This window comes from Lissotriton helveticus, chromosome 5_1 (assembly GCF_964261635.1).
Source record: "Lissotriton helveticus chromosome 5_1, aLisHel1.1, whole genome shotgun sequence".
Classification (NCBI taxonomy): domain Eukaryota; kingdom Metazoa; phylum Chordata; class Amphibia; order Caudata; family Salamandridae; genus Lissotriton; species Lissotriton helveticus.
The window spans coordinates 147,764,527-147,789,617 of record NC_136065.1 but is presented as its reverse complement, the minus strand read 5'-3'; the positions used below and the strand labels follow the sequence as shown (position 1 = coordinate 147,789,617).

The 25,091-nt window shown below is 46.1% G+C and overlaps 2 protein-coding genes across 5 annotated transcripts in view; one reads left to right on the top strand and one right to left on the bottom strand.

The window, feature by feature from the left end:
* The window catches only part of PPP1R26 (protein phosphatase 1 regulatory subunit 26), a 120,889-nt gene extending 110,193 nt beyond the window's left edge, over nt 1-10,696 (bottom strand). The window contains exons 1-2 of one of the 4 annotated variants that reach the window (XM_078641929.1): nt 10,201-10,696; nt 1,620-1,788 (exon numbers count right to left, since the gene is read on the bottom strand). The gene's annotated coding sequence lies outside the window, so the exon portion shown is untranslated. The remainder of the gene's footprint in view (nt 1-1,619; nt 1,789-10,200) is intronic. The other 3 variants (XM_078641927.1, XM_078641930.1, XM_078641928.1) reach the window with 3 other exon arrangements.
* The window catches only part of LOC144754287 (small ribosomal subunit protein uS2m-like), a 42,058-nt gene continuing 27,631 nt past the window's right edge, over nt 10,665-25,091 (top strand). The window contains exon 1 of the mRNA XM_078641931.1: nt 10,665-10,858. Within this exon, the coding sequence (XP_078498057.1) occupies nt 10,816-10,858 (43 nt within the window). The 5' untranslated portion in view covers nt 10,665-10,815. The remainder of the gene's footprint in view (nt 10,859-25,091) is intronic.

Genomic DNA, 25,091 nt, shown 5'->3' with positions numbered 1-25,091 from the left:
TAAGAAAGTCCAATTTCAATTCTTTGAACCTTTATTTCTTCTTCTTACAGCGGGAAAATATATTGACCTATTAAAAAAATCCTACTTGCATCAGAAGTAATAGTTCAAACCATTTCAGGGTAGGAATGGGTTGTAAAGAGTTTGGTGAACATCCTTAAACATTCAAGTTTGTGGTTGGTGCAAAACCTCAAAGGGCATTTCAGTCCTGGAAAAAACCCTGTCTGCGTATATCTAGCCCCACTGCGTAGATTTACTCACATGAAAATGTTAATGAGAGTAAATCACAGGTTTCATGCTCCTTTAATAAAACACTGCTCTGCAAAGACAATCTTGCTTACAGTTCTGCACCAATTTAGATTAATGCTGAAAGGAGCGATCTCATGGGAGCCAGCATATTAACCGTTTCACCCGCATAAGCCAGAAGTCCAGTCACCAAGGGTGCTAGTCAGTCAGGATATGACCATCGCTCCTGTTGGATCCGGATTTTGAAACATGGCCATTGCCAATGACCGTGGAAGAGGAGTTCTCTACGTTCCACTCCGTCCCCACCCTCCAATCGGTCACCCCAACAGTGGGAGCCAGATGCCAAAACTAAAAGGATATGGGGTTTTTGGTGAAGGAAGCGGTTGTGCTAACCAGGGGTGAGTTGTGTACTCCAAGTGTGACCCACTGAGCTACCTCATCACTCATACTCCATGCATATCTGTTGGCTTAGAGACACTGAGATTGAAATAGCTCCAACACCTTTCCAAACAAATGGAGGCAGGCCTATGCTGGAGCATCAGGGGATATGCAATGATCTGTACTGGTGTGATAAGTGGTCCTGTGGACACCTTTTGGGTTGAAGGAAGGAAATGGGGAATCAAGCACCAGATGCATCACATGAACCTGCGTAGAGTACCACGATAAAGACAAGCGCCCAGCACTTAGGGGTTGACTGCAGAAAGTGATGCAGTGAGCCCTGGCGGTAAGAAATTGAATTATAACACCCAAAGTGTGGGAGGCATTAGGTATGCACTCTGGCCATTTACACTCACTTCCATGTAACAATCAACAAGTCGGGGTCAAGAGGAGAAGGCTAGTGTGGAGTCGCAAATACAGGTCCACAGAATATTCCAACGGATAGAAGAAAATGTAAGCACTGGGCTGTGCTGGCATGTCCATGGAAAAATGCTTGAAAGCTGCCACTTTCGAAACAGTCGGCCCTACACTTTATGCTATGCATTTTGTCTTTTCCCCTTCCCACAATGCAGACATTCTCAGTCAGTCAATGCACACTGCTGAGGGTGACTATGTTCCACGTGTTAAACTGTATGTCTGAATATAGATAAAAGGACCACAACTTGAATGTGAGTAGAATGTCATGTACGTGGCCTCCTAGACTGTTTTCATGGCTTTATAACCACTATGGATTCAACATATGTTCCATTTCCATCTTCCACAGGTCTAATATCTTAGTAAGCAAAGAACGTCAATCAGAAGGCCTTTAGAAAGTCTTGTTAAATTAGCACCACTCCACAGTTTGAGGATAATTTCACAGACATTGCTCAACATACAAAAGAATTCTTTGCTTATCAGCAAAGCAGATAACATCTCTGTATAAATTAATTAGCAATTACCTAAAGCAGCTGGTGCAGTTGAGATTAAATCCAGAGATTATGAAAAGATGCAGACCTGCAGTCTTGGTGTCTTGCACTAACTAAAGTTACTGCATTTTGACATCACTGGACTCAGACTGGGTGCCCGCCAGGTGGACAGCAGTGCTGGTGTGAGTACCTCAGCCTACACCTGTCAGGAAACAAAACCATTGTGTTAATGGTTTCACCAAAATATTAAGAGTTAAAACTCATCCACATTTCCTTGCAACACATTGATTTGCTGTAGAAACGCTTGTCAGTGCCACTGAGACACAATTATATCGCTCCACCTGCCAAAGTTGACAAGAGTCCAAACAAGTCATGTTACTTGTGACATTTGCATTTAAATTAAATGGATTGGATGAAAACTGAAGGGTGAGGAAGATGGTTTAGGTTAAATTAGTTCATAAAACTTGGGGACACTTATTTTTCCAATCAACATTTAAAGTGTCTATACCCATCTACCATGGTACAATATCGATTGGCCTGAGTGGGTGTCACCTCCTATATTTGGAGGGAGGAGACATAGCCCACTTACCAATGCAGACGAAGAAGACTATCAACATTGTAAATTAAGGCTGCTCTAGCAGTATACCACCAAAGAAATTCACGTTCACATTAAAACAGACAATTGGTATTGTGGTACACTTTAGGTGATTTTACATAAAAACATTTAAATCATCAAGCGTACATTGTCGACTACGTTTCGATCCCAGACCAGAATGCGGGATTGTGCCTGCCCCATGCGTGTTCCTTTCCCCCTTGGAACTCTTCAGTGGTCACCGCATGCATAGGCCGTTGTACCATGCAATAATTGACGACATTGTCTTCTCGTTATATATCGAGGCATGAATCAATATGTCCTGATGATGATCCCATATCAAATAGGGATCGAAACGTCGTCGACAATGTACGCTTGATGATTTAAATGTTTTTATGTAAAATCACCTAAAGTGTACCACAATATCAATTGTCTGTTTTAACGTGAATAACCTGCAGACTGCCCTCCTCCTTGCCTCTCATTTATATGTACGTCATATATTTTTACATATGTGGTAGTTGGACACAGGTTGTGTCCCACTTGGAAATTGTTTAACATCTTAGTTACATATAATTATATTTGTTATTAAAACCTGTCCGGCTGGATAGTTAATATAGATTTGATTCATGGTCTGTATTTATTGTTGTTTCCATCACTGTTAAAGGTTGGGACCATTGTATTTTGAAACAATATATACTCTCAAGGTCCCAGACCGATTGCTACTTTGGGTTATCTTGTTCTTTATAACTACACCCCACTGTTATGCCATCCTCCTATGCGAGGGAGGCAGAGCACCAATTGAAGGAGTGCCCTCATTTTCAAGATGGAGGGGACTGAAAGGTGTGCTGGACTTCGCCTCCTCTACCAGAGGGGTGGAGTTGGCACAAGTGGGCACACGTAGCCTTTTTCAATTTTGCAGCTGGTTTCCCCGCCCAAAGGGGGGGGGGATGAAAACTGGAGCTGCCATCTGCTGAGGGGTTGCATTACGATGGCGGCAGGCCTTTGAAGATTCCGCTTCGAGCATTGGTCCATCCTGGGGCAGGAGGTGTGACACCTCTGCCCGGGATGTGCATGGTTTCTGGTCCTAGAGAGCAGAGGCTCTCCACCAAGGGGTCCACAAACTCGTCTGTGGCTGGCAAGCTGCATAAAGCCAGCCAGTGCCCACACCATGGTCAGTAGGCACCTCTGAAGTGCCCTCTAAAGATGTTTTAATGAATCTCACACTGGCATCAGTGTGAATTACAAGGAGTTGTTTGGTACCAAACACTCCTGGGTTCAGTGAAGCCACCATGGTACTGGGAACTAGAGTTGTCAAGTTTCCAGCCCATATACTTCCTATGGCTTCCCAGGCACATACAAAATTTAAGACTGGACTTACGGTACTGTAGAGGCATATCTACTCATGCAGATATGCCCTCACCTGTGGTAGAGTGCACCCTGCCTTGGGGCTGGAAGGCCTGCTAGAGGGGTGACTTACCTATACCTACATGCAGAGCTAGTTGGCATGGCACCCAGGCAGTGTGCCATGTTGACTAACATTGTTCACCTCACCAGGGCATGCAAGCTGCAAGGGCAGTGGAATGGTCCTGGTGAGGGGAGCCCCAGGGAACCCTCTTCAGCTACGCAAACCTATGTACCCAGGGTACCACTTACTAGGAATTTACAGGGGGCAGAAGTACAAATTGTGGATATGTTTTAGGGAAGAAGTGCTGGCACAGAGGACCTGGTTGGCAGGGACTCTGTGCATTACAATCGGAACCACATCAAATACCAGGCAAAAAGTGGGAGCTTACCATGTCAATAGAGGCACTTTCCCACAGGCCATTAAAGATTTCAGGAGCAAAAAAAATCATATATGTGTGTGTGGGCATGGTAGAGATGGAATCTATACCGCATGAGTAGCGGCGAATCACTTCCAGGTTCCACAAGCCACACCCTCCTCCTCCAGCGTCTTGAGGTGGGGGAGTTGCGGCGGAGACTGAGGGTAGACTAGCATGCGGAAGGCCCACGGCTGTAACCTGAAGCAGCTCCCCAACAGGGTTTAAAGAAAGAAAAAAAAAACCTCACTTGCAGCAGGTGGCGGGCAGCACACAAGAAACAAAAGAAATTGGTTGAGGCCCTACAGAGGGGTCAGTGTAGTAACGAACAGCAGCGAGACTGCCAATTCAGATTTACACTACACTAAAAGTAACAGCAGTACGGTGGTGGCTCGGGGGAGGGGGGAAACAGGTCAAGTTTTTTTTTCAAAGGGAAAAGACGTCTGCTTGTGGTCAACAAAGACCATGCACTCCCAACCCCCCCAAATCATACACACAGGTTTGATAATCCCTATTAAAAGGGAAGTGTGACATTAATAAGTGCCTCCCGAACCATCAATGGACTTGGATGTTCCCCCATTTGCTAATGGTTAAATTAATAACTCCGCATTTTTGTAAAGTGCGAACTACTCACCCTTACGGGTCTCAAGGCGCTGGGGGCCGTCGTGGAAATTAAGGGAGCTACTTTTCAGAGTCAAATGGTCCTGAGCTGCCGCCGGGGATCGAACTGTGGACTCTGTGCTCCGAAGTCGGCTGCCCTGGCCGCTTCACCACACCTGTGTGTGTGTGTGTGTGTGTGTGTGTATACTTGCACCCCCAAGATGAAGCTTGGCATCTCAGCGCTGTTGGGGCCGTTGTGGAGTTTAAGCAAGCTATTGCCCAGAGTTGCAGAGTGGGACCCATGGTTACAGTAGGTACGAGGCAAGAATTATCGTGACCGTGGACATTGAGCCCAAGACCCTGCCGCATCGGGAATTGAACCCTGGTCCCGGGCATGACCACTGCTTCAGGGTCTGTCGCTTCTAACCAGTGAGCCACACCTCTCCACAATGGTTGAGGTGCTTTATTGTGGACGCAGCAGGTGTTGAGATCTGCTGAAAGCCATGGTGGGGCGGACTATCCCAATATGACCCATGCCACTGATTGCTGCGCATATCTGGGCACACAGGATACTTAATAAGACCACTTTGCAAGCTGGCACTCAGAGAGTGTCTGCTATGCCGCATAAGGAGTCCAAAGCCAGAGGTATGAAAGGGAAGCAACAGCAGCAGGCATGGGTTTCTAAGCCAGCCTCAAGCTTCTTCAGCTCAGAACAGTTTCTAGGTGGAGACAACAATGCTAACTTTATTGATCAAATAATACAAGGAGGCATGTTGAGTCCAGAGCGATTACAGCGGATATCAATGAAGATGAGCTGGGGGGTGGATAACATTCTTGCTGCACAGGATACAGGTGGAAGGCAAGATCTGCCAAGAGGACAATAATAGTGACTGTTCGTCAAGTCTTGAGAATAAGAATCAAGCACCAAGTATAACTAGGCTAAGTTCAACACCTGAGATTACTGTGGTGACTATTGCCATCTCAGCAGACAACACTCATTGTCTTGATTGCCCCCTCTTGACAGGGAGGATACCAATACAATTTTCTATATTTCATTGGAACAAGAGTGGAACTGGACCTCTAGCATATTAATCTTGGACATCTGAGGGAATACGTGCTGAGACCCAAAGTAGGCTCGCAGGTCGGCCAACCCCTACTATAAGAGTTGTAAACTCAGAGGATAAACAACAAGGGAAGCGTGCCCTCCCGCAATATGCCCAACTGCTGTACGGAGCTAGGCGTCTTTAACAATGTGCTGCTCAAAAATATTGTTGGTAAATTAAAACGTTTCAGGAGACAGCAGTGTGATTTTACAAATGGAATTAAGCAACACTTGTGGACGTTATAGGGCCAAAAATGGCTCAGGGGAGAAGGTGGCACTATCCAAAATATCTATCTGGCAGAAAAAGAATGAGCCAACTTCGGTAAAATGCAGATCTTTTCAAAGTGGTAGATCTATAGGATGCCCCAGTTTTTAAATTAAATCAATCAGGGCTGTCCGAATCAATGTTTCAGGTATAGCATAGTATAACAAATGGTGGGCACAACAAATGGTGGGCACACATTATATGGTACTGTGTAATTAGGGTCATTTCTGGGAAGGTATTTTTATATTCTTAGAGAACTAGATAAAGATGCAAGTACCACAAAACCCCATTTTGGTCGTTTTGGTCTAAACCATGATGGGCAATCTCTGGAGGCTCCAGAAGCTGGTGTATATTGCTATGTTGGTGGATCAGTCACTGCTTCAACAGGTGAACCTCACAGCGTGTACCCAGTTTTAAGACTGGCTGGAGATAACGAAGAAAGTGCGGAAAAATATAGCTTTCTTTGCCCAATCAGGAAATACAAAGAAATTTTATAGTCTGGGGCCCATTCTGCAATAATTTAAGTTTTTAAGAGAACTTAATCGGACTTTGATGGGTTTTCGGGGATGTTTGCAGTCTCTGTGGTGGGTATTTTTTGTACCGTATTTATGATACTGAATTGAGTGTTTGTCGATGTAATGCAAAATTGTACCTCAGAAATTAAAAAATAAATAAATAATATTTTTTAGAAAAAAGTGTGCACAACTTCGCTTTGGAAGCCAAGAAATTTAGGGGGGAAAAAACATGGAAGTCAAGGATTCTCTGGAACCTCCCCGACACGCCAGAATTAGCGCATGATCAACTCGAGATGTGCATAATATCAAATTCAGTTTTGGAAAAACATTCCTTATCAAACTGTATCCCGAGTAGCTACTGAGGGTCTCACATTACTTTGCAAGTAATTTGTTAGTTACCCAAGATTTAATAAACGTCATGGAGTACATCAGTACTGATCTTTGTTACCCAGCAGTCCAGCCACGACACCATCTATCCAATCACTCTGTCCAGGTTCCACCAATCAATTTCTGACTCCTTACTTCTACTGCATTCACCAACTTCTCTCTGGGTTAGCTCATCCTTCATTCCAATGCATTTCCCTTTTTATGTGGCAGTGACATGTTGCTGGTGGTACACCTTAGTTGCTATGTTCTCAATATTTGTAATGTATGCCAAGAATCTCAAGTAGTTATATTATTGAGTGCACCTACACCCTATCTAGTTGCATACTGGACTAATGAATCTACTTCAGTGATCAGTTTGACCCCATGGTCAAAGGTTTGAACCTCGGCAGGTCTACTCAACCTTTCATTCTTCTTGATGAAGAGTACTGCTGAGTGGAGTACCAAACACCTGTTATTTCAGCACCAAGATTCCGTTCTGAACGAACAGGCAATTTACAAATACACACCATTTTGCGTAGAATGCACACACAAGTAAGGAAACTGCACTGGAACACTAACAAAAACATACCAGCTGGTATTATATATAGCATAATTACCCTAGTTTCTGGAGTTAGAGTAAAGCATCACTGTGAAGGATGCGGCCCTTTGCTATGCCCTATGTATCTCATGGTTGTTAGAGGCCATAGTTCCCTTACCTGCCGAGAATGGTCACACCATCTGATACGCAAATACTCCTTCAACTGGAATGCCCTAAGACAATTTTCAGTTGTCTCAGAGCAATGGCTCAATGGATGACTTGGAGCCATCTCAAACAGAATGCTTCCAAAACAGAAATACTCATGTGTAGCGATTGGAAACATGATGGCCCGCTCACTGCGTGGCCTGATGATCTGGGAACACCTCCTACAGTATTGAAAGAAGTAAGAAACCTCGAAATGACCATTGACTCCAAGCTATCGATGAATGCCCAAGTGAACAAACCAGCAAGATCAAGTTTTGTTACTAAGAAAACTCTGCAAGAAATTTTACCCCATATGGGATTTCCACACATGGTCCAGGCTACCATCTCCCTTGTTCTGTCCAAAATAGCATCTACCAAGGATCACCTTTAACAACCATGAAAAGACAACTGATTCAGAACTCGGCTGCCAGACTACTCTTACATATAAAACCGCAAGACCACATATTCCCTGCCTTGAAAGCCCTGCATTGGTTACCCATTGCCAGAAGATCCATGTTCAAGCTGCTTTGCATCACCTAAAAGGAATACATGGAACAGGACCGCTCTTCCTCAGGAATAAAAAATGAATCACCAAACACATTCGACAATGGAACCTATGCTCTACAGTGGCACCTTGCCTCAAAATCCCAATATACAAGAAAAAAACATGGGTGGCACATCCTTCTCTGTTCAAGCAGCCAAACTATGCAAGACTTTACCACCGCCACCACCACCCCTCCCCTCCAACATAAGATCCACAGATAACCACCTTACCAAATAAATTTGTAGAATAATTTTGTTGTAAAAATTATATATATATATATATATATATATATATATATATATATATATATATATATATATATATATATATTCATTAGTCCGCTTAACAAACGTACATATTACTGATAGTTACATTATTCTGTTTTTAACATTCATATAAGTGACTACAAAAATAACTAAATCATCATAATTAACCACAATTGAATTACAAAAAAAATATATGAATAAAGTTAATACAAAAAAACTGAAAAGCCGGAGTTTATTTAATGCAACTTGAATCTACATACACTACCTTGCAAATGGATCTATATACCTAAATGTACTTATGAACCAACATATTTATTACTTTTCTTCTAGTTCAGCTTATCCAATGCACTACTCTATTACTCATATTATACCGCTCTCAATATAACCTCTACCTCAACTCTATAACTCATCTAAAACCTCTTTCTACTACTCTTTCCAATGCACTAACCTATACCTCTATTAATATATCCTCCCCTCCAATTCATCCCAAACCCCATACCACTAATATGAACCCAAAAATAACCCTTTCCCCCCCTCTATTCCTCCTTGCATCATCTCATGCGACTTTTACTATTACTAAAACAAGCCTTTCTAAACCCTTCCGTCTTTTGCCCCCTCCACCTCCTTTTTACTCATCTTAGGCCCCCCTCCAACTGCTATGAGCTCCAAAACATCCCTCCACTATCCTTCTCTATCCAAACAGACTAACATGTCTCCACTTAAATTACTTTCATATTTCACTATATTAATTCACCACTAATCCTTTATGGGTTCATGTAGCTAGCATGCTACTTGCAGAAAAAATGCTTCAACGCTCCATCAGGAGTAGCAAGCACTATATAAAAGCAAACCTTTTTCCCTCTTCTATCCCAAATCAAATAACTGACTAACATATCAACCACTCAAACTGCTTTAGTTTTCAGTATATTAATTCACCACTAATCCTTTATGGGGTCCGGAGAAGCGCGAGACAAGCAAAAATGGGGTTCGCCAAACTGTCAGGGGTAATATATAATGCAATTGCAATACAATTTATAGCACCTCGTTATAGTAGTGGGGCAACCACGTGTTCTCAGCAAGAGGGAGGTTTCCTGTTTCGGGGGTGGGTCGACCTCAAAAGTGAGCACAATGATTGCCTTAATTAATAAGCAATTGGGCTTCCTTGCACGTTCGTGTACCATGGGCATTTGCTGCTACTGATCAAATCACAGGACCTTCTGTTTAGTATTGCTTAGAGCATGAATCGTTTTAGATTCTCACGTGGAGCCAGATGCATTCAATATCCAATTCACATCTACAAACTCTGCAATTGCAAAATCATGAATGGTATTCTGCTATGCATTAAACCGATTGAAGGACGCTCACATTATTTAACTCCCTGATTCAATGAAGCTTTAAAAAAAAAAATACAAACAAAGCCCCAGCACAGTATTTCAGGACCCGGATAGTTGCGCATTAAAGGCTAGTGCCCTCTATGCCCTCTAAGCAGGATTAAGGAAGAGCATTAAGGGCCGAGCTGTGGTAGGAGCAAAGGGTGCATGGAAGGCAAAAAGCAAAGGCGGCGCAGCCATGGCGGGAACGTGCTCCATCGGGCGGGAGGCGGCAACCTGAACCATGCAGCAGGCCTAAGCGCTGTGCACGCTGGAGGCGCTCGGAGGCCTGAAGCCTGCGGCCTGGACCCGAGGCCGGAGCCGCTGAGCTCTGGTCTGCAGAAGGCGACGCGTCCGTGACGCAGGCCGCTGCGGGCAGCGCCGCAGAGAGGCCGCAGTGCAGCTGGGCATGGCGTCGGCCAAGCGTCCACTTACCATCAGGGATGTCCGGCCGCAGGACCCTCCAGAATGTTCCCGCGGTCTCGGTCCCCGCTGCACCGGCTTTACTGAGAGGAACAGGCGGACACCCCCCGCTGAAGCACCCGACCCGCCCACTGAGGGAGGTGCGAGGCGAGCACAGAAAGCATTCTCTGCCGGGGCATACCAGCCATCACAGACACCATAGCCAATGGAGAATAGGCTAGCATTCCGCTAGCCAATCCAAAGCCACGGTACAGCCTGGGAGCCTAACAACCAATAAACAATACAAAACTCCCCAGCCAGTCCTTGGGCGATATTTTGCTTCTCTAATCACATTTCATTACGCTTTTCACACTGCTAAAAAATATACTACATCTTATGTGATTGGTTAATTGTCCGAGTCTGCCCTAGATTTGAGACAGAAGGCCGCTAATAAACTAGTAATGTCATGAGCAACGGGTTTCCATCTCACCGTAATATCGTGCGGTTTTCAGTACTGCTCACCGAGCATATGTCAAACAAGCTTTTGGGGGGTTGGTAGAAGAGAAGTTGCAGAAACGGGAAGAGGCTGTACGTAGGTCGGAAGTGGGCGGTGAGTGGCAGAAGGTTGACCCGTTGAAGTACGGAAAAATGGCGGCCGCCGCGACCCTGGCCAAGCTGCTGCCGACACCAGGTGAGGCTAAGTTGTTGCGACTCGTGGGGCCTCTGAAAGAGCCTCGGAATGACCCATGGTGGACAAGGAGCTAGAATCCTTCACTTAGACCTTAACTCTCGCTCCCTGCAGGGGAGACGCACACGTGTAGTGTCATCTACCCATCATTACTCGGTTTTGCTCCCTGTTTTTCACAGTTTCCCCTTGTGTCGGCTTCCTCGTGCTTTTCCACGTATATTGTCATGCTGTAATCATAAAGTTCTAGGACAGTGGTTTAAGTAAATGCAGCGCGCCTGAAGTGAGTATTCAAACTGTGAAGTTCCTCTCTTACCATGTGATTATTACTACACTGTCTGGTAACGAGGATGGGATGTGAAGTGCTACTGCTAGTACATACATGCCAACATTTCAGAAGAGCAAAGTGGGAGATTTAAAAAAAAATCGGGAGAATGGGGCCTTGAATTGGGTTACTGGCATGTATGGGCTTTGGAAGTGTGCTGCTGCAGGATCGGACATTTGAAACGCAAATGCACGTTTTTTTCTTACCTTTCTGAAGTATGGAGCATAATGGCAGGCATGAGAGAGGGTGATGCAAGTGTTCTACACTGGCCTCGGACAGGCCTCGGACAGGTTTCTGGCAGTGCATGCACCACTCCCACCCCACCCCGTAGCAGCCCGGGCTGAAACAGCTTCCCCTGCACACACAAAGCTGCCCCCCCCCAGTACTTCACGGGTCTTCAAACGACCATTCCCTTGTTAATGGCGCTTTGTTTTTGTTTTCACCCCATCGAGAGCCCCTGCATCGCCACTCTTTGCTGCAAGAATTACCACTTTAAACAATACCAAGCCCTGTCAGCTGAAACCCCCAAGGAATCGGGTTTTGGCTTGTAGGAATCGGGAGGCGGGAGACTAGCCTTCAAATCGGTAGTCTCACGCCTGAATCGGGAGGGTTGGCATGTCTGCTAGTAGTATATTTCAACATATATCTAGTAGTACGGCTAACTGTTAAAGTCCTGCTCTGCTTCAACCAGAAGTCCAGTAACCCTTCTGGCTTATACATTCAAATAATATAGTACATTTTTGGGGAGAGTCCGGAATTCATTTCAATCAAAAGAAAAAAGTTATCTCAAAACAGTGCGTCCATATTTAAAACTATCTGGTAATGTTTCTTTTTATTATATTTCTACATTTTCTTTTTATTATTTACGAGTAGAAGTAATTGAAATTCCCAATCCATATACAACGTCTTAGCAGTCTTTCTGGTACCTTTTTACTGTTTACAATCCATGTGTACTACATATGTAGTACTTGCATAGTTTTATTTATTTATTAATGACATTTGATTAAGCGCGAACAAATGCCCGTGGGCGTCTCGGCGCTGAACATCTGCAACAAATTCTCCAACTGCTTACCTATTCTTGGTGGTTTCACTGATTAAACAGCCACGTTTTTAGCTGTTTACGGAAAGACCAGAAAGATGGACTGGTTCTGATAGACTGAGGCAAAGTATTCCAGAGTTTTGGAGCCGTGACCAAGAACCGGCGGTCTCCCCAGGAAACGGTCTTGGTGCGAGGCACCACTAGATCGTTAAGAGTGGAGGATCGCAGTAATCTTTGGGGGCAGTAAGGAATTAACTGTTCTCTGAGGAACTGGGGTCCTTGTTTATGCAGTGCCTTATATACAATACACAGAGTTTTAAACTTGATCCGGCTTCTGATTGGAAGCCAGTGATAGTGTCTAATTGTGTCAGTCGCGGATCTGTGTTTAGGGATTTTGGCGAGAAGTCTAGCTGCTGCATTTTGTATGGTCTGCATTTTGTTGATTAACCGGACCTGAGCATTGGCAAATAGACCATTGCAATAGTCCAAAGTAGACAACACACGGGAAGTAACCAGGGTTTTACCGGCACTATCGGGAAGAAAAGGAATTATTTTCCTTAATAAGCCTAGTTTGTGAAAGGATGACGAGGCTATTTGAATAGCATGAGAGAGGAAGTTGAGGTCGTCAAAAACTACTCCCAGATTCCTTACCTTAGTGGTGGGTCTCGGTGGGGTTCCAAAGGACGCAGGCCACCAAACAGGGGACCAGCTAGGGGTGAGTTTTCCGAATATAACTATCTCCGTCTTCTCAGAGTTGAGTTTTAGACAGTTGGAGGCCATCCATTCTCCAATTGCCAGCATGCCCCTTCTAAAACTCTCAGCCACCTTTTCACCATTGTTCTTGATGGCCAGAACTAACTGCGTGTCATCTGCATAGGAGGTTAGGCTCATCCCGTGTGCTCGAATGATATTGGCTAGGTCCGACACATAGATGTTGAAAAGTGTCGGACTCAGGGATGAGCCTTGAGGAACTCCGCATGGCAGAGACAGATTAGTTGATTGAAATGCACCCAGGGTGACCGTCTGAGTTCTTCCTCACAGGAAGGATGCCAGTAGATCTTTAGCTGTTTGTTGAATGCCCATTTTTTCGACACGGTCGACCAAAATCGAGTGGTCGACTGTGTCGAAAGCTGCAGATAAGTCTAAAAGCACTAATACAGCTGTTCCGCCTTGATCCCGAATGACTTTAATATCACCCGCAGCTTTAATCAAGGCGGTTTCAGTGCCATGAAACGTACGGAACCCAAATTGGGTACTATCGAGTAAGTGATGTTCTTCTATGAATTCTGATAACTGTGAATTCATCGCTTTTTCTGCAACTTTTGCCAAAAATGGGAGACTGGCTATCGGTCGATAGTTTTTCAAATCGTCCTTGTCAAGATGTGGTTTTTTTAATAGCGGTTTAATAAGGTTTTTTTTGAGTGAGATTGGATAGGTCCCTGATCTAAACATGGCATTACAGATATGGGTGATGACAGGTACCAAGGAATCCATGATTGGGGGAAGAATTGTAAAGGGCAAGGGTCTAACGCAGAACCGGATTTAATAGTGGTAATGATATCAGCAGTTTGTGCCTCTGTGATGTCTTTGAACTGAGTAAATGGGGACGCAGGAGGTGTGGGCTTTATAGTATTTGGAAAGTTATTAGTATTAATGGAAAAAGCAGAATAAATGTCATTGACCTTAGTAAAGAAGAAAGTTGCCAGTGCATCACAAAGAGCTTGAGAGGGAGGAGGATTTAAATCGGGGGAGCTCCCTGCTAGCTGCTTAGTGGTGTCATAAAGTTGTTTGGAGGAATTCTTGGCTTGCTCTATCCGTATGCTAAAATACTTCCTCTTGGCCTCATATTTATTTAAGGTTTTTGTAGAGCGCGCAGTAACCCAAGAGCATCCCGGCGCTAGAACCTGGTAGTCAGGAGGGAGAAGCGGCGGGAGGGACGGGGAGATCAGGGAAACAGAAGAGTTTTCAGTGCTTTCCTAAATTGGAGGAGAATTGGTTCGGTTCTCAGTTTTCGGGGGAGACTGTTCCAGTGTTTTGCTGTGTTTACTGAGAAGCGGCGGCCTCCAGTTCTGGCTCTTGCAACTTTATGGACCGTGATGAGGTTCTCATGGTTTGACCGGAGTGACCTGGTGGCTTTATAGGGGATGATAAAGTTTTTTTGAATGGGTGGTCCTTTGTTGTGGAGAAGTTTATGTGCCAGGCAGAGGGCCTTGAAGACTACCCTTTCTCTGACTGGCAGCCAGTGAAGCTGCTTCAGGGCTGGCTTGGCTGAAGATCTGGCCGGGGTGTTAGTAAGAAGTCGGGCGGCCACGTTCTGGATTCTCTGAAGGGTGGTAAATGTGGCTTCCGGGGCTCCCAAATAAATTGCGTTGCTGTAATCCAGCCGAGACAAAATGAGGCCCTGGATCAGCAGCTTTTGGGAAGTGAAGGGGAGCAAGGGAAGCACCTTCCTGCATGCCCTGAGAAGTCCAAAGCATATTCCGGCCACTTTTTTTGCCTGGGATCTAAAGGTAAGATCTTTCTCCAGCCATACACCCAAGCTTTTGACTTCATCTTTGGGGGTAGGGGGATCACCCAAACAGGTGGGCCACATGTTGGGCGGCAGGGAGGGCCCTTTTTGTCCAAGCAGCAGGATTTCGGTCTTAGACCCATTGAGTTTTAGTGCTGAGGAGTTCATCCAGTCGTGGATTTCCGTGAGACACCCGTGGAGATTGGAGGGTTCTTGGTGCGGGTGTGAGAGGGTCACCACCAGCTGGGTGTCATCGGCGTAGTTGATAATCGTCACTCCAAATGGAGTGACCAACTCCTCCAAAGGGGACATGTAAACGTTGAATAACGTTGGGCTCAATGATGAACCCTGCGGTACTCCACAGCGGAGGGGGACCGCCGGGGCGTGACTGTCATTCTCCCAGACTTGGAAGAAACGGTTGCTGAGGAATGACGTTAGCCATTTCAGAGCCATGCCCTTCACTCCAATGTCTCTCAGACGCTGGATTAAAACCTGGTGGTTGACAGTATCGAAGGCGGCGCTAAGGTCCAGGAGGATCACTGCCACTGATCCTCCTGTATCCAAAATGCTTCTGGCCTTCTCTACTGCTGCTAGGAGGGCGGTGTCGGTGCCCTGGCCAGGACGAAAGCCTGTCAGAGTTCCTAAGCAGGTTGTTAGTTTCTAGAAATAGTGATAGCTTTTTGTTCACAAGTTTTTCCAAGATTTTGCTATTCGCTGGGAGGAGGGAGATTGGCCTATAGTTGGCTAAGTCCTGAGGGTCCAATGAAGGCTTTTTCAGAAGACCCTTGACTACTGCTGCTTTCCAGCTGGGAGGGACTTCTCCCTGTAATAGGGAAGCGTTGATAAGGGTCGTGAGCAGAGGGATCACCGTGGGGGCCACTTTTTTCAGGAAGCGCAGTGGGACCGGGTCGCTGGGGGAGCCACTTTTGATGGAGGCAAACGTCACGGCTACCTCCTCTGTGGTTACTGGACCAAAAGTATCGAAGGCGGGTGCCTGGGTGTTGAGTGGTGGGTTGTGACAGGAGGGGGGGCTGAGACTGTCACCGCCTGTGCGACCGGTGTCGGGAGAAGGTAAGGAGGTGAGGATTTTTTGAATTTTCTCATCAAAAAATGTTGCAAGCTTGATGCATTTGTTTTCCGCGGCTATAGGGTCCAGGGGTTTCGTAGGGGGATCTGGGGCGTGGAGAAGTTCTTTTAGAATGGTAAAAGTTTCCTGAGCGGAACAGGATGCGTTTTTAATTCTTTCCTCATAGAAAGAGCTCTTGGTTCTCTGGAGCGTGAGTTTGTAGGTCTTTAAGGAAGACCGAAACGTATCTTTCTTCTCTGCTGACTTATCTTTCCTCCATGCACGTTCGGTCCTCTTGCATTCCTTTCGTAGGGTATTAAGTTCGGGAGTGTACCAAGGGGAGGGGTTAACTCTCTTGGTTTGTTTAAGGGTGCTGGATCGAGGAAGGAGGCAGTCCAGTGATTGGGTGAGCCACGCATTAAATTCGGTGTCCGCAGTTGTGGGGTTATGAGTAAGGGGAGGGGTAGATTCCCTGAGTTTGGCTGCCCATTCTTCTGGGACAAGTTTGTACCAACGCCTGATAAGGGTTCTAATTCTAGGCTGTTGGGGTGGAGAGATGTCAAGGTGCCATTCGAAGGGAATCAGGAAATGGTCTGTCCAGGGAAGAGGGATGTGCACACGGGTTTTAAGGTCGTGGATGTTTGTGAAGATCGGGTCCAGTAACTGGCCCTTGTCGTGGGTGGGCTGTGGGTTCATTAAGCAGAGGCCAATAGACGAGAGGTCCAGCCGCAGTTCAGCTGCGGGGGCGTCGAATGGATCCAGGAAATGGAGATTGAGATCTCCCAATAGGAGGAAGTTAGAAGAGGTCGTGGCCTTAAGGGTGACATGCTCCATGAGTCTGCTGGGGAACTCGGCAAGTGGGCCAGGAGGGCGGTATAAGAATAGGCCAGACATAGACGTTTCTGGCAAGATTGGTACGGTGAAGTGGCAGCTTTCACAGTCTTTAATGTTTCCGTCAGCGGTTCTGCAAGTAAGGTAATCTTTGTGCATTATAGCTAAACCACCTCCTCTGCCACTCGGTCTATTCAATGAGCAGATTTGGTAGCCGGGAGGTAGGGCGTTCACAATATCCGGGCCATTGTTAGGGGTAAGCCAAGTTTCTGTGAGAAACAGAATGTCATAGGCCTGTTCTACACTAAGGAGGTTTAACTCGTGGGCATGTTTAACAAGCGACCTACAATTGAGTAGGCCCCGGCATTCTGTTCTCGCGCGAGGCGTGTTGCAGAGGTTACAGCTGGTAAAAAGGTTGTCTCCCGTATAGATGTAGTTACAGGTAGGGTGTTTAGGTGGATTCAGGGCCAGAAGACTATCTCGAGTATAGGAAAGGTCATGCCCCGGAGAAATGGGCATAGTGACCGGGCCTAGGGCCGGATTGTACACACTTACGCCGTTGGCAATTGGTCATGAACTGACCTGGTCGGGCTAATGCTCACGGTGGTGTATTCGAGTCATTTTTTAGCAAGTGCGTTTCTAGGCTGAGACAACAGTTGGTGTCAATTGGAGAACAATGAGGCAGCTTTTAGTTACATGTCTATGAGGATGTGAAAAAGGATGCAGTAGATTTTGAATGCATTGGCAATATTCCTAGTCCTCTCGGCGGAGGATACTTGTGTAAACCTTACCTCGAAATATACCCTAAACTTTTCCCTATTCAGTTAAGTGTGGAGTGCTTAATCATGTGTGCACATTATTTTTGGTGGTATTATTCGGAATGCGTGGGCACCATAATCAAACGCCTTTTTCCCGTCTTCTTTGTCCGTTAGATCACCATTTTCCTTCTTTGTATTCTTAATCGATGTTCCAAGGTGACCTGCAGAAAGAAGGAAAAAGAAGGGGGGCGGGGGCAGCATTTTAAGAACACATCAGCGCGCATAAACCCGAAAAGGCTTTTACTTACTACATACTCGGTCTATCTCCCCGGAACGCAGTTCTTGCCAACTCGGCATTTAAGCCTAGATGAACCTTTTAGTGTGTGAGAGATGATTATCGGAAGCCGGTGGATAGCATAGGTCACCCAAGTGTGGTATTACGGATCGTATGTAGGGAGGCCAGATGGCACTCCTTTGGAGCGACTTAGGGGCATTTTTAGCACAATTTTTTCTGATACCGGTAGCATATAAAGTATAGACTGAATTCCAGGGTCTTTTATTTAGCGGTTGCTTTGGGCTGTACAAATATGTGCAAAGTACATACAACAAAACCTGTACCATTCATTTTTGGCAGTATCTCTGCGTACTATACTTTTTAATCCTTAAACAGTGGTCATTTATTCGAACTTACTAATTCACACGTGACAACTACGTTTGCCTTTTCCAAAAATCTTTAATAAGAATGTTGGTGCATAAATATGGGCCTACAACCCCGTGGGCCAGCCACGGAGCAGGCTGGAACTGTAGATGCGGGGATACTTTATTAGTAAAAACTTTAGTGGAGTCAGTGGTCGTTTATTTCATAATAAAAGTGCGAAAAGCGCAATAAAATCATGTCGAGACTTCAGTGTGAGCGAGTGTCATAAGTGTTGGGCTTCCAACTTTCAATAATCATGATGCGTCAAACTTAACAACAATTCATTGTCCGAATGTTCAATTGATACCCATCTGATGTCCATTTACCGTCTGAACACATAACCAGTACCCATCCAATATCAATTCTTTGTCCGAACATATAACCCGTACCCATCTCATATCAATTCATTGTCCGAGCTGACAGTATACATCCTATATCAATCCATTGTCCGAACTCATAATCAGTACACATCCTATATCAATCTATATGTTTAAAAAACTTCATACATATCCTATGACATCAAGGCTGAGCAATCGGGGTACAATAAGGAGTTGAGAGTTTCATTTGCATCTGCGCCATTTTGGGTGCAGTCAGGCAGAACCAGGCATAGTCTAAATGTCTACTAACTCGTGGTTGGCCCAGAGCTTCTTTCGGCAGTCCAAAAGTTCCCTTAAAGGGTAAAAGAAGGGATCGGTGGTCTGAACCATCAATCAAAAGGGGAGGGAGGCAACAATGTTCCTACCGGGTCATACTGTGCTTCCACCGGAACTGATCTGAACTGTAGTCTGCAGGATTCTAGTCATTCAAACTGAGGCTGGCGACAGCATGGAAGTGCCGACGTCCTGCGGCTATATTTCTATTGTTCCGTGGGCAATCATGGCAGTCATTCCCCGTCGGGGGTATCTGCGGGGGTCGGGGACTCCCGCGGCTCCTCTAGAATCTTCAAGGTTGTGGAGAACTATGATGGTGGAGTCAACAAGTGACCGGGCCATTCCTTCATGCTGGGCCCGCTCTTGCCAGGTCGATCGCCATTTTGAAAGTTCGGCAGCTACCGGCGATCGCGGGGTCAAATGAGCGGACGGGCTCTACCCTGCCGGGCGAGGCGTTGCAGCATCGCCACAGTGGAAGAACCCTTTTCCGGGCGCCTGGAGCGCTGAGGGTGCGGCTGGGAAGCCTCCACCTGGGGAGGCGGGAGAGGCTTGTTCGCACCGTCTCTCCCTCCCAGTGCACCCCACAGCGTCTCGCTTGACATTTGTTATGGCCGGACCAGGCGATGAGGACGAGGGGGGGGGGTCGGAGGCATGTGCAGGACATCCCCCCCCCCCCAGGGTTGTCGCAGCCATTATTGAAGAAAGAAGTGGCGCCTGGCATGTTTTCGGGCCGGGCCTTCGGTGGATGGCGGCCGGACGCTCTTCGCCCTGGCCCCAGGAACGGGTTCCTTGGTTCATCCGGTGGGGTAAGCCTTGGCGTGTGACGCCTCCCCTGGGCCCCTCGTGCAGTGGCCTCTCCACTCCCAGGCCCTCCATGGATGCTGGTCCAGACTGGGAGAGAGAGGGTCAACCTGCAACTCTCCAGTGTTACCGCCACCGCGGCCGGATCCCGTCGGCCTCAGCCTCTGGTTGATGGTGGCCGGACTGGGAGAGGGAGGGGAGGGTCGAGGACACGGGCATTCCCCCCCCTGCAACTCTCCAGGGTGGTCGTAGCAATCCCCCTGGCCGGGTCCCGTTGGCCTCGGCCTCTCCTCCGGCTACACCCTACGTGATGATCTCCGGTCGACGGTTGGCAGCAGGACCCGCCCTATATGTGTTGCTTCTGGCTGGGCGTAGCCGCAACCCTGTTGCACTTTGGAAGTTTCCAGAATGGGGGCGGATGTCTGCTGACTTGTATCTTTCCCAAGTTGCCGTTATTTGGGCGTGGCAGGCAGTGGGACAGACATGTTTGGGGCAGTGAGGGGCAATGAAGCCTCGTTGCCTTGTGACCGTTGCAATGTCACGCTTGGTTTCTCTTACTGTTTTCAGGTTTCTTATTACGGGCTTATTTCTAACGTTTCTTGTTTCTAGGACAATAATAGGTTTTATCATTAAGTATTGTTATCGTTTCCTTGTTCGTTATTTAATAAAAAGTTCATCAGTGGCCTACTGATTTTCGTTTTCCTATTCCTTTCTTTCCAGGTTGTTTCATGCTAAAGTTTCTGTTAACAGGATATAGTGATCACTTCGTTATTATTGCATAGGTCCTTTTCACTAGGGGTGCTCTCTGGTCGGGCCAGATGACCTTCCTCTAGTAAATGCTCCGGGTGAGACTGGTGCATCAATCAGTGGGGAGTAGATAGGCATGGCAGATTACAACGGGGGACAAAGGTCCGCATTACCTACCCTTCACTATTTGCAAAGACTAGACAGAGCATGGCGACTCTGTGCTTGTTTGCAAATAGAGAATCTCTCAGAAGCAATCAATAAGTAATACTAGTATTTTCAAACAATCAATCGATCAATTTCGCAACTCGTCGTGTGTCACGACCTTACCCGGACCATGTGGACAGTTCTTCGCCTTCCTTTTTCCAGCGCCCGATCGTTCTCTTTCTCCATGTTTTTACCGCAGCATTCCTGTGGGCTTCCAGTCAGGACAATAGGTCACTTGAGAGAGGTCCGTTCGGAATCGGTGAAGTTCATTCAATCGGCAGCCGGACGAGGGCCCTCTCAAGGCAGGTATACTCCAATCATTTAGATGTTCACCCCATCGTCTGGACCTCTCTTACCGGACCTTATGTCGCTGATGGACCCCGCGTTGGGACGCCAATTGTGGAAAAGTCAGCCCACATCGCACCCGATGCCCTGGCTGCTGGTGCAGGGCGACTCTTCGTTCCCATCATAAATAATTACCAAATGAAGAGACGGGCACTGGAAGTAGGAAAACAAGAACAGAGTTTATTACTCCAGAGGAGAGCATGTCATTTGGGACACTCGCATAGCGTCTTCGGGAGGTGCTCTAACAAGTTTCTCTGAGGCTTCGCCTTTTATACACAGGTTCGTGGCACACAGGCATCCTTTTATTACAATCAATACATTGTGTAGTATGAAGGTATTCCAACACGTGGCTACAGTAGGGGCCCTTATCCTTCATGCAATGGGAGGGGGCTGTCACGCAGCTGAGAGTTCTGCTGATTCCATTGGAATGTGTGTGCCTGATCGAATCTCAGGGGGCGGGGTGGTCATGATCAATAGTGGCTTCTTTCAAGAGAGACGAGTGCATACAGTAGTGGGCAATAAACTGCATCCTCAGGCTAAGGGATGACCAGCGGTCCGTGCAAACAATTAGGTTCAGAGGAAGAGGTCATCACAGGAGGAGTATTCATGGAGGGACAGGAGGTGTTGGTCAGGCGCGGGGTGCGATTCTCAGAGACAGAGTCATGCGGGAGGGGAGGGCTCATGACTCGTGCATGTGAGAGCGGGGGCGGTCAGGGTGCATGGGGAAACTTGCAGGGTCAGGGAATTGTGCCGATGATCGATCGTGAACCAGGAGACCATGATACCTAAAATGGCTGTCGTGTACGTGTGTGCATGAGTCTATGCTAGCGGGATGACACAGTCCAGGGGTGTGGAATTTAATAAAATATCTACTTGTCCATGGGGCAAGTTGCTTAATAAATCTACTTGTCCTGTAACAAAATCCACTTGTCCCCTTTGTGCCATGTAATGTGGCAACAAATTAAGCAACAATCTCATTATATAAGAGTTCTGATATAGCCTTTCCGATTATGCCAGGGTTCATACTATAGTAGTGTTTGAATACTAGCAATTCCCTTATGCTGCTATGTTTCTGCAGGTCTACATACTGGGGCTGAAGGTAGTGGTAAGCAATAGTTCCAGGGTTGGAATGCCCTTTTTAGTCTGTGCAAACCTACGAACGTGCATGTTTTAAGGGTTTTCACCAATTCTTCTCTAATCATTTACCATACTGAGAACGGTTGGAAATGTACTATTGACAGTGGCAGACTTAAAACTTCTTCCAGGGTTGGGAAAAAGTGGTTGGAGGAAAAGTGAACTTGAAAACATTCAGGTTTTTACATAAGCAAATCTACACCTGCACATTTGCTCATGCTAAAATGCAGTACACAATTTCTGGGAGTACTATTTCTTGGCCTACTTCTGTAAATTCTTGTGTATTCATGGTAACTGTACATATGCACTTAATGCAAGGATATATACCACGGATGCACTTTTGAGACTTTCTTTAATAATTGGGCCTCTAATTTGGCCTGGCGTTAACCATGACCTTTAGTTTTGTTTTTTATTCTGTCTCTCTCCGTCTGTCTATAAGCTGGCGTCCCTGTAAGTGACAGTATTTTGCTCTTTTAGAAGGAGCATATCGGCACACAAAGTAGTTTTGTTCAGTGCCCAGAACCGCTGTGGCAATGTGCGCTGACCAACATATGATTTGTTTTGCTTTTGCCGATGCTTGTTAGAATGGTGAGGACCCAGCAGCTCCCACACTGTTAAGCTCTTACAAAACCCATGCCTAAACAAGTCACGCCTTGACAAAACCAAAAGGCTGAACACCAGTTTCAGACTCACTAGCTTTGCCAATGCTTGTTTATTTTTGTTTTCCATATTCGTAGTTAAACTGGTTACACTGATATTCCATTCTGAATATTTTTGGGAAATACTAACATACATCAACATGTTACTAAATGATGCTACAAAGATACGGTACCTACAATCTTACAGTAGTTTAGCTAAATGTTTTCTTTTCTTACATGCATTTTTTTGTGAACGTCTTATTTTGAAAGCAAAGAATCATCACTCTTACTTTCTAGCTTCTGCAAATATTTGCATATAATCAGAGAGCATTCTGGGTGCATTATACAGAGCCTGATATTACTAAACTTTGAAAATGTGTGTACACTTTTATACTGGAACCACTGTCAGTAGTGCACGCTGAGCTTAAAACATTTACTTTTAGTTCTCACCCTAATAATAAAGGCTTTGCGTTAATGAACCATATATACAATCTTGAACCGCATTAACACACATATTACATATAACACACACCTTACCTTAATTGTAGAGAATTCCCTTCCCTGATCCACAATGTGGTACTGTAAACTGGCAGCCAAAGGGTTTATGCTGCAGGTGGTTGGCTCTATTTGTCCCAAGGACAAAATGCACAATAAAACTTGTTGCCCTTGACCTCAAACAATATGTCCCGGGCGTCGGGCTATAGGAATTCCACATCCCTGCACAGTCAGTGTTTTAGCGATATCCGTTCTGCTTACAACAAGGGGTACAGTGAACACAAAATGAACGCCGCTTATGTACATACACATTGCCATTTTCAACACTTACTCTAGATGCTTGTGTTCAGCGTTTTTAAGCCGAGCGAGGCGGGGGGCGTGGCCTCGAGTGGGCGTGGCCTCGCGTCTCGCTGTCAATGGCGGCGAGAATAGTTAGGGAAAGTGAATTCCACAGGCAGCGCTAAGATCCGCTGTGCAGAGAGTGAGTTCTCAACAGAGTTCTATGGTGCCAGGAGAGGAGTGCGTTTAAAATCACAAGTAAGTAGTGACACAAAATGTTAAAAACGAGCAAACAAACTCCCGGCTTTTAGCCTCAGGAGGAGGAAACAGGTTCATAGATCATATCTTTATATTTAGCAAGCGTCTCCTTATAGCGGGTTTTAGTTTCTTCATTGTAGGACTTCCGCCAGTGCCTCTCCCTATTCCTACAAAGTTGTTTCTGGTTCCTTAGATCTTCAGTGTACCAGGGAGCAGAAGGGGCTGATCTGTTTCTGGTCACATGTTTAAGGGGTACCAGTGAATTTGAGGCCTGCCCCAGCCAATCTTGAAATTGGTTAGTGGCTATGTTAGGGTCGGCGGATAATTTAGGCTGGGAGTTATCGAGTAAAGATTTGAGGCGTGAGCTATCAATGTCTTTCCAGGCTTTCAAAGGTCCACGACTAGGCATAAATACATTAGCATTTGGGGCTTCATTGCTGGCAATTGTGCCTAAAATTGCATGGTGGTCCGAACATGTAAGTGGGAGGATGTCAATTATACGAACATCCTCAAAATTGGAGAAGATGCCGTCCAAAATGTGACCGCCATCGTGGGTAGGGGAATTAATCAATTGAGGGAGCCCAAGAATATATGTCTGATAAAAGTGAGGATGTATCCCTGTCGTCTGCTTTCTCTAAATGAAAATTAAAATCACCCAGCACTGTTAAAGATTCTTCCAGTGCTATGGATTCCAAGATGGTACTTAAATCAGAGAGGAATCCTGAGCGTGCTCCCGGTGGTCTATATAGGAGTATTCCCCTAAAATTTTCAGAGGGCGATAAATTAATGGCAAATTGCATAGCTTCACAAAAGGATGAGGAAATAGGGGAGATCCTGTCTGTATACGTATCTCGAGCAATGATGGCAAGCCCGCCCCCTTTTTTGCACTGTCTATAAACCTTAAAACCGCTTGGGACCGCGATGACTAGATCTGGATCAGATGTATTATCCATCCATGTCTCAGTCATAAACAGGATATCTAAGTTCCTGTCTTTTACCAAGTCTGTTATGTCTTGTCTATGTTTACCAAGTGAGCGAACATTAGTAAGTGCTATCAGGGTGCTCTTTGGGGTCTTCTTGTAGTAGGAGTTAATATAATGATTTAGCAGAGGAATAATAGCCTTACAGTAGGGACAGGGGTGCACAATTAATCCTGGAGCAAGTATGGGATCCAATATGGAACAATTACTATCGTGAGGTGGGCGCAAATTATGCAGAGTATTGTTCGAGTAGTGGATACTGGTAGCCTTACCTTCTGGACCAGGGGTTCTGGTCCAGGCGCGGACGGGTGCAGATGGGCTTGCCGCCGGCGCGCCCGCAGCGCGGACGGGATGACATTGTGTTTTTATACAGGATGAGGAGGGCAGGAGTCATCCAGCAGCTGGACCGCAACCCTTTCCTCCCAGCAAGATGGCGGCGATAATCCTTCGAGTCACGGCATCAGCGCCTCAATCGGCTGCGCC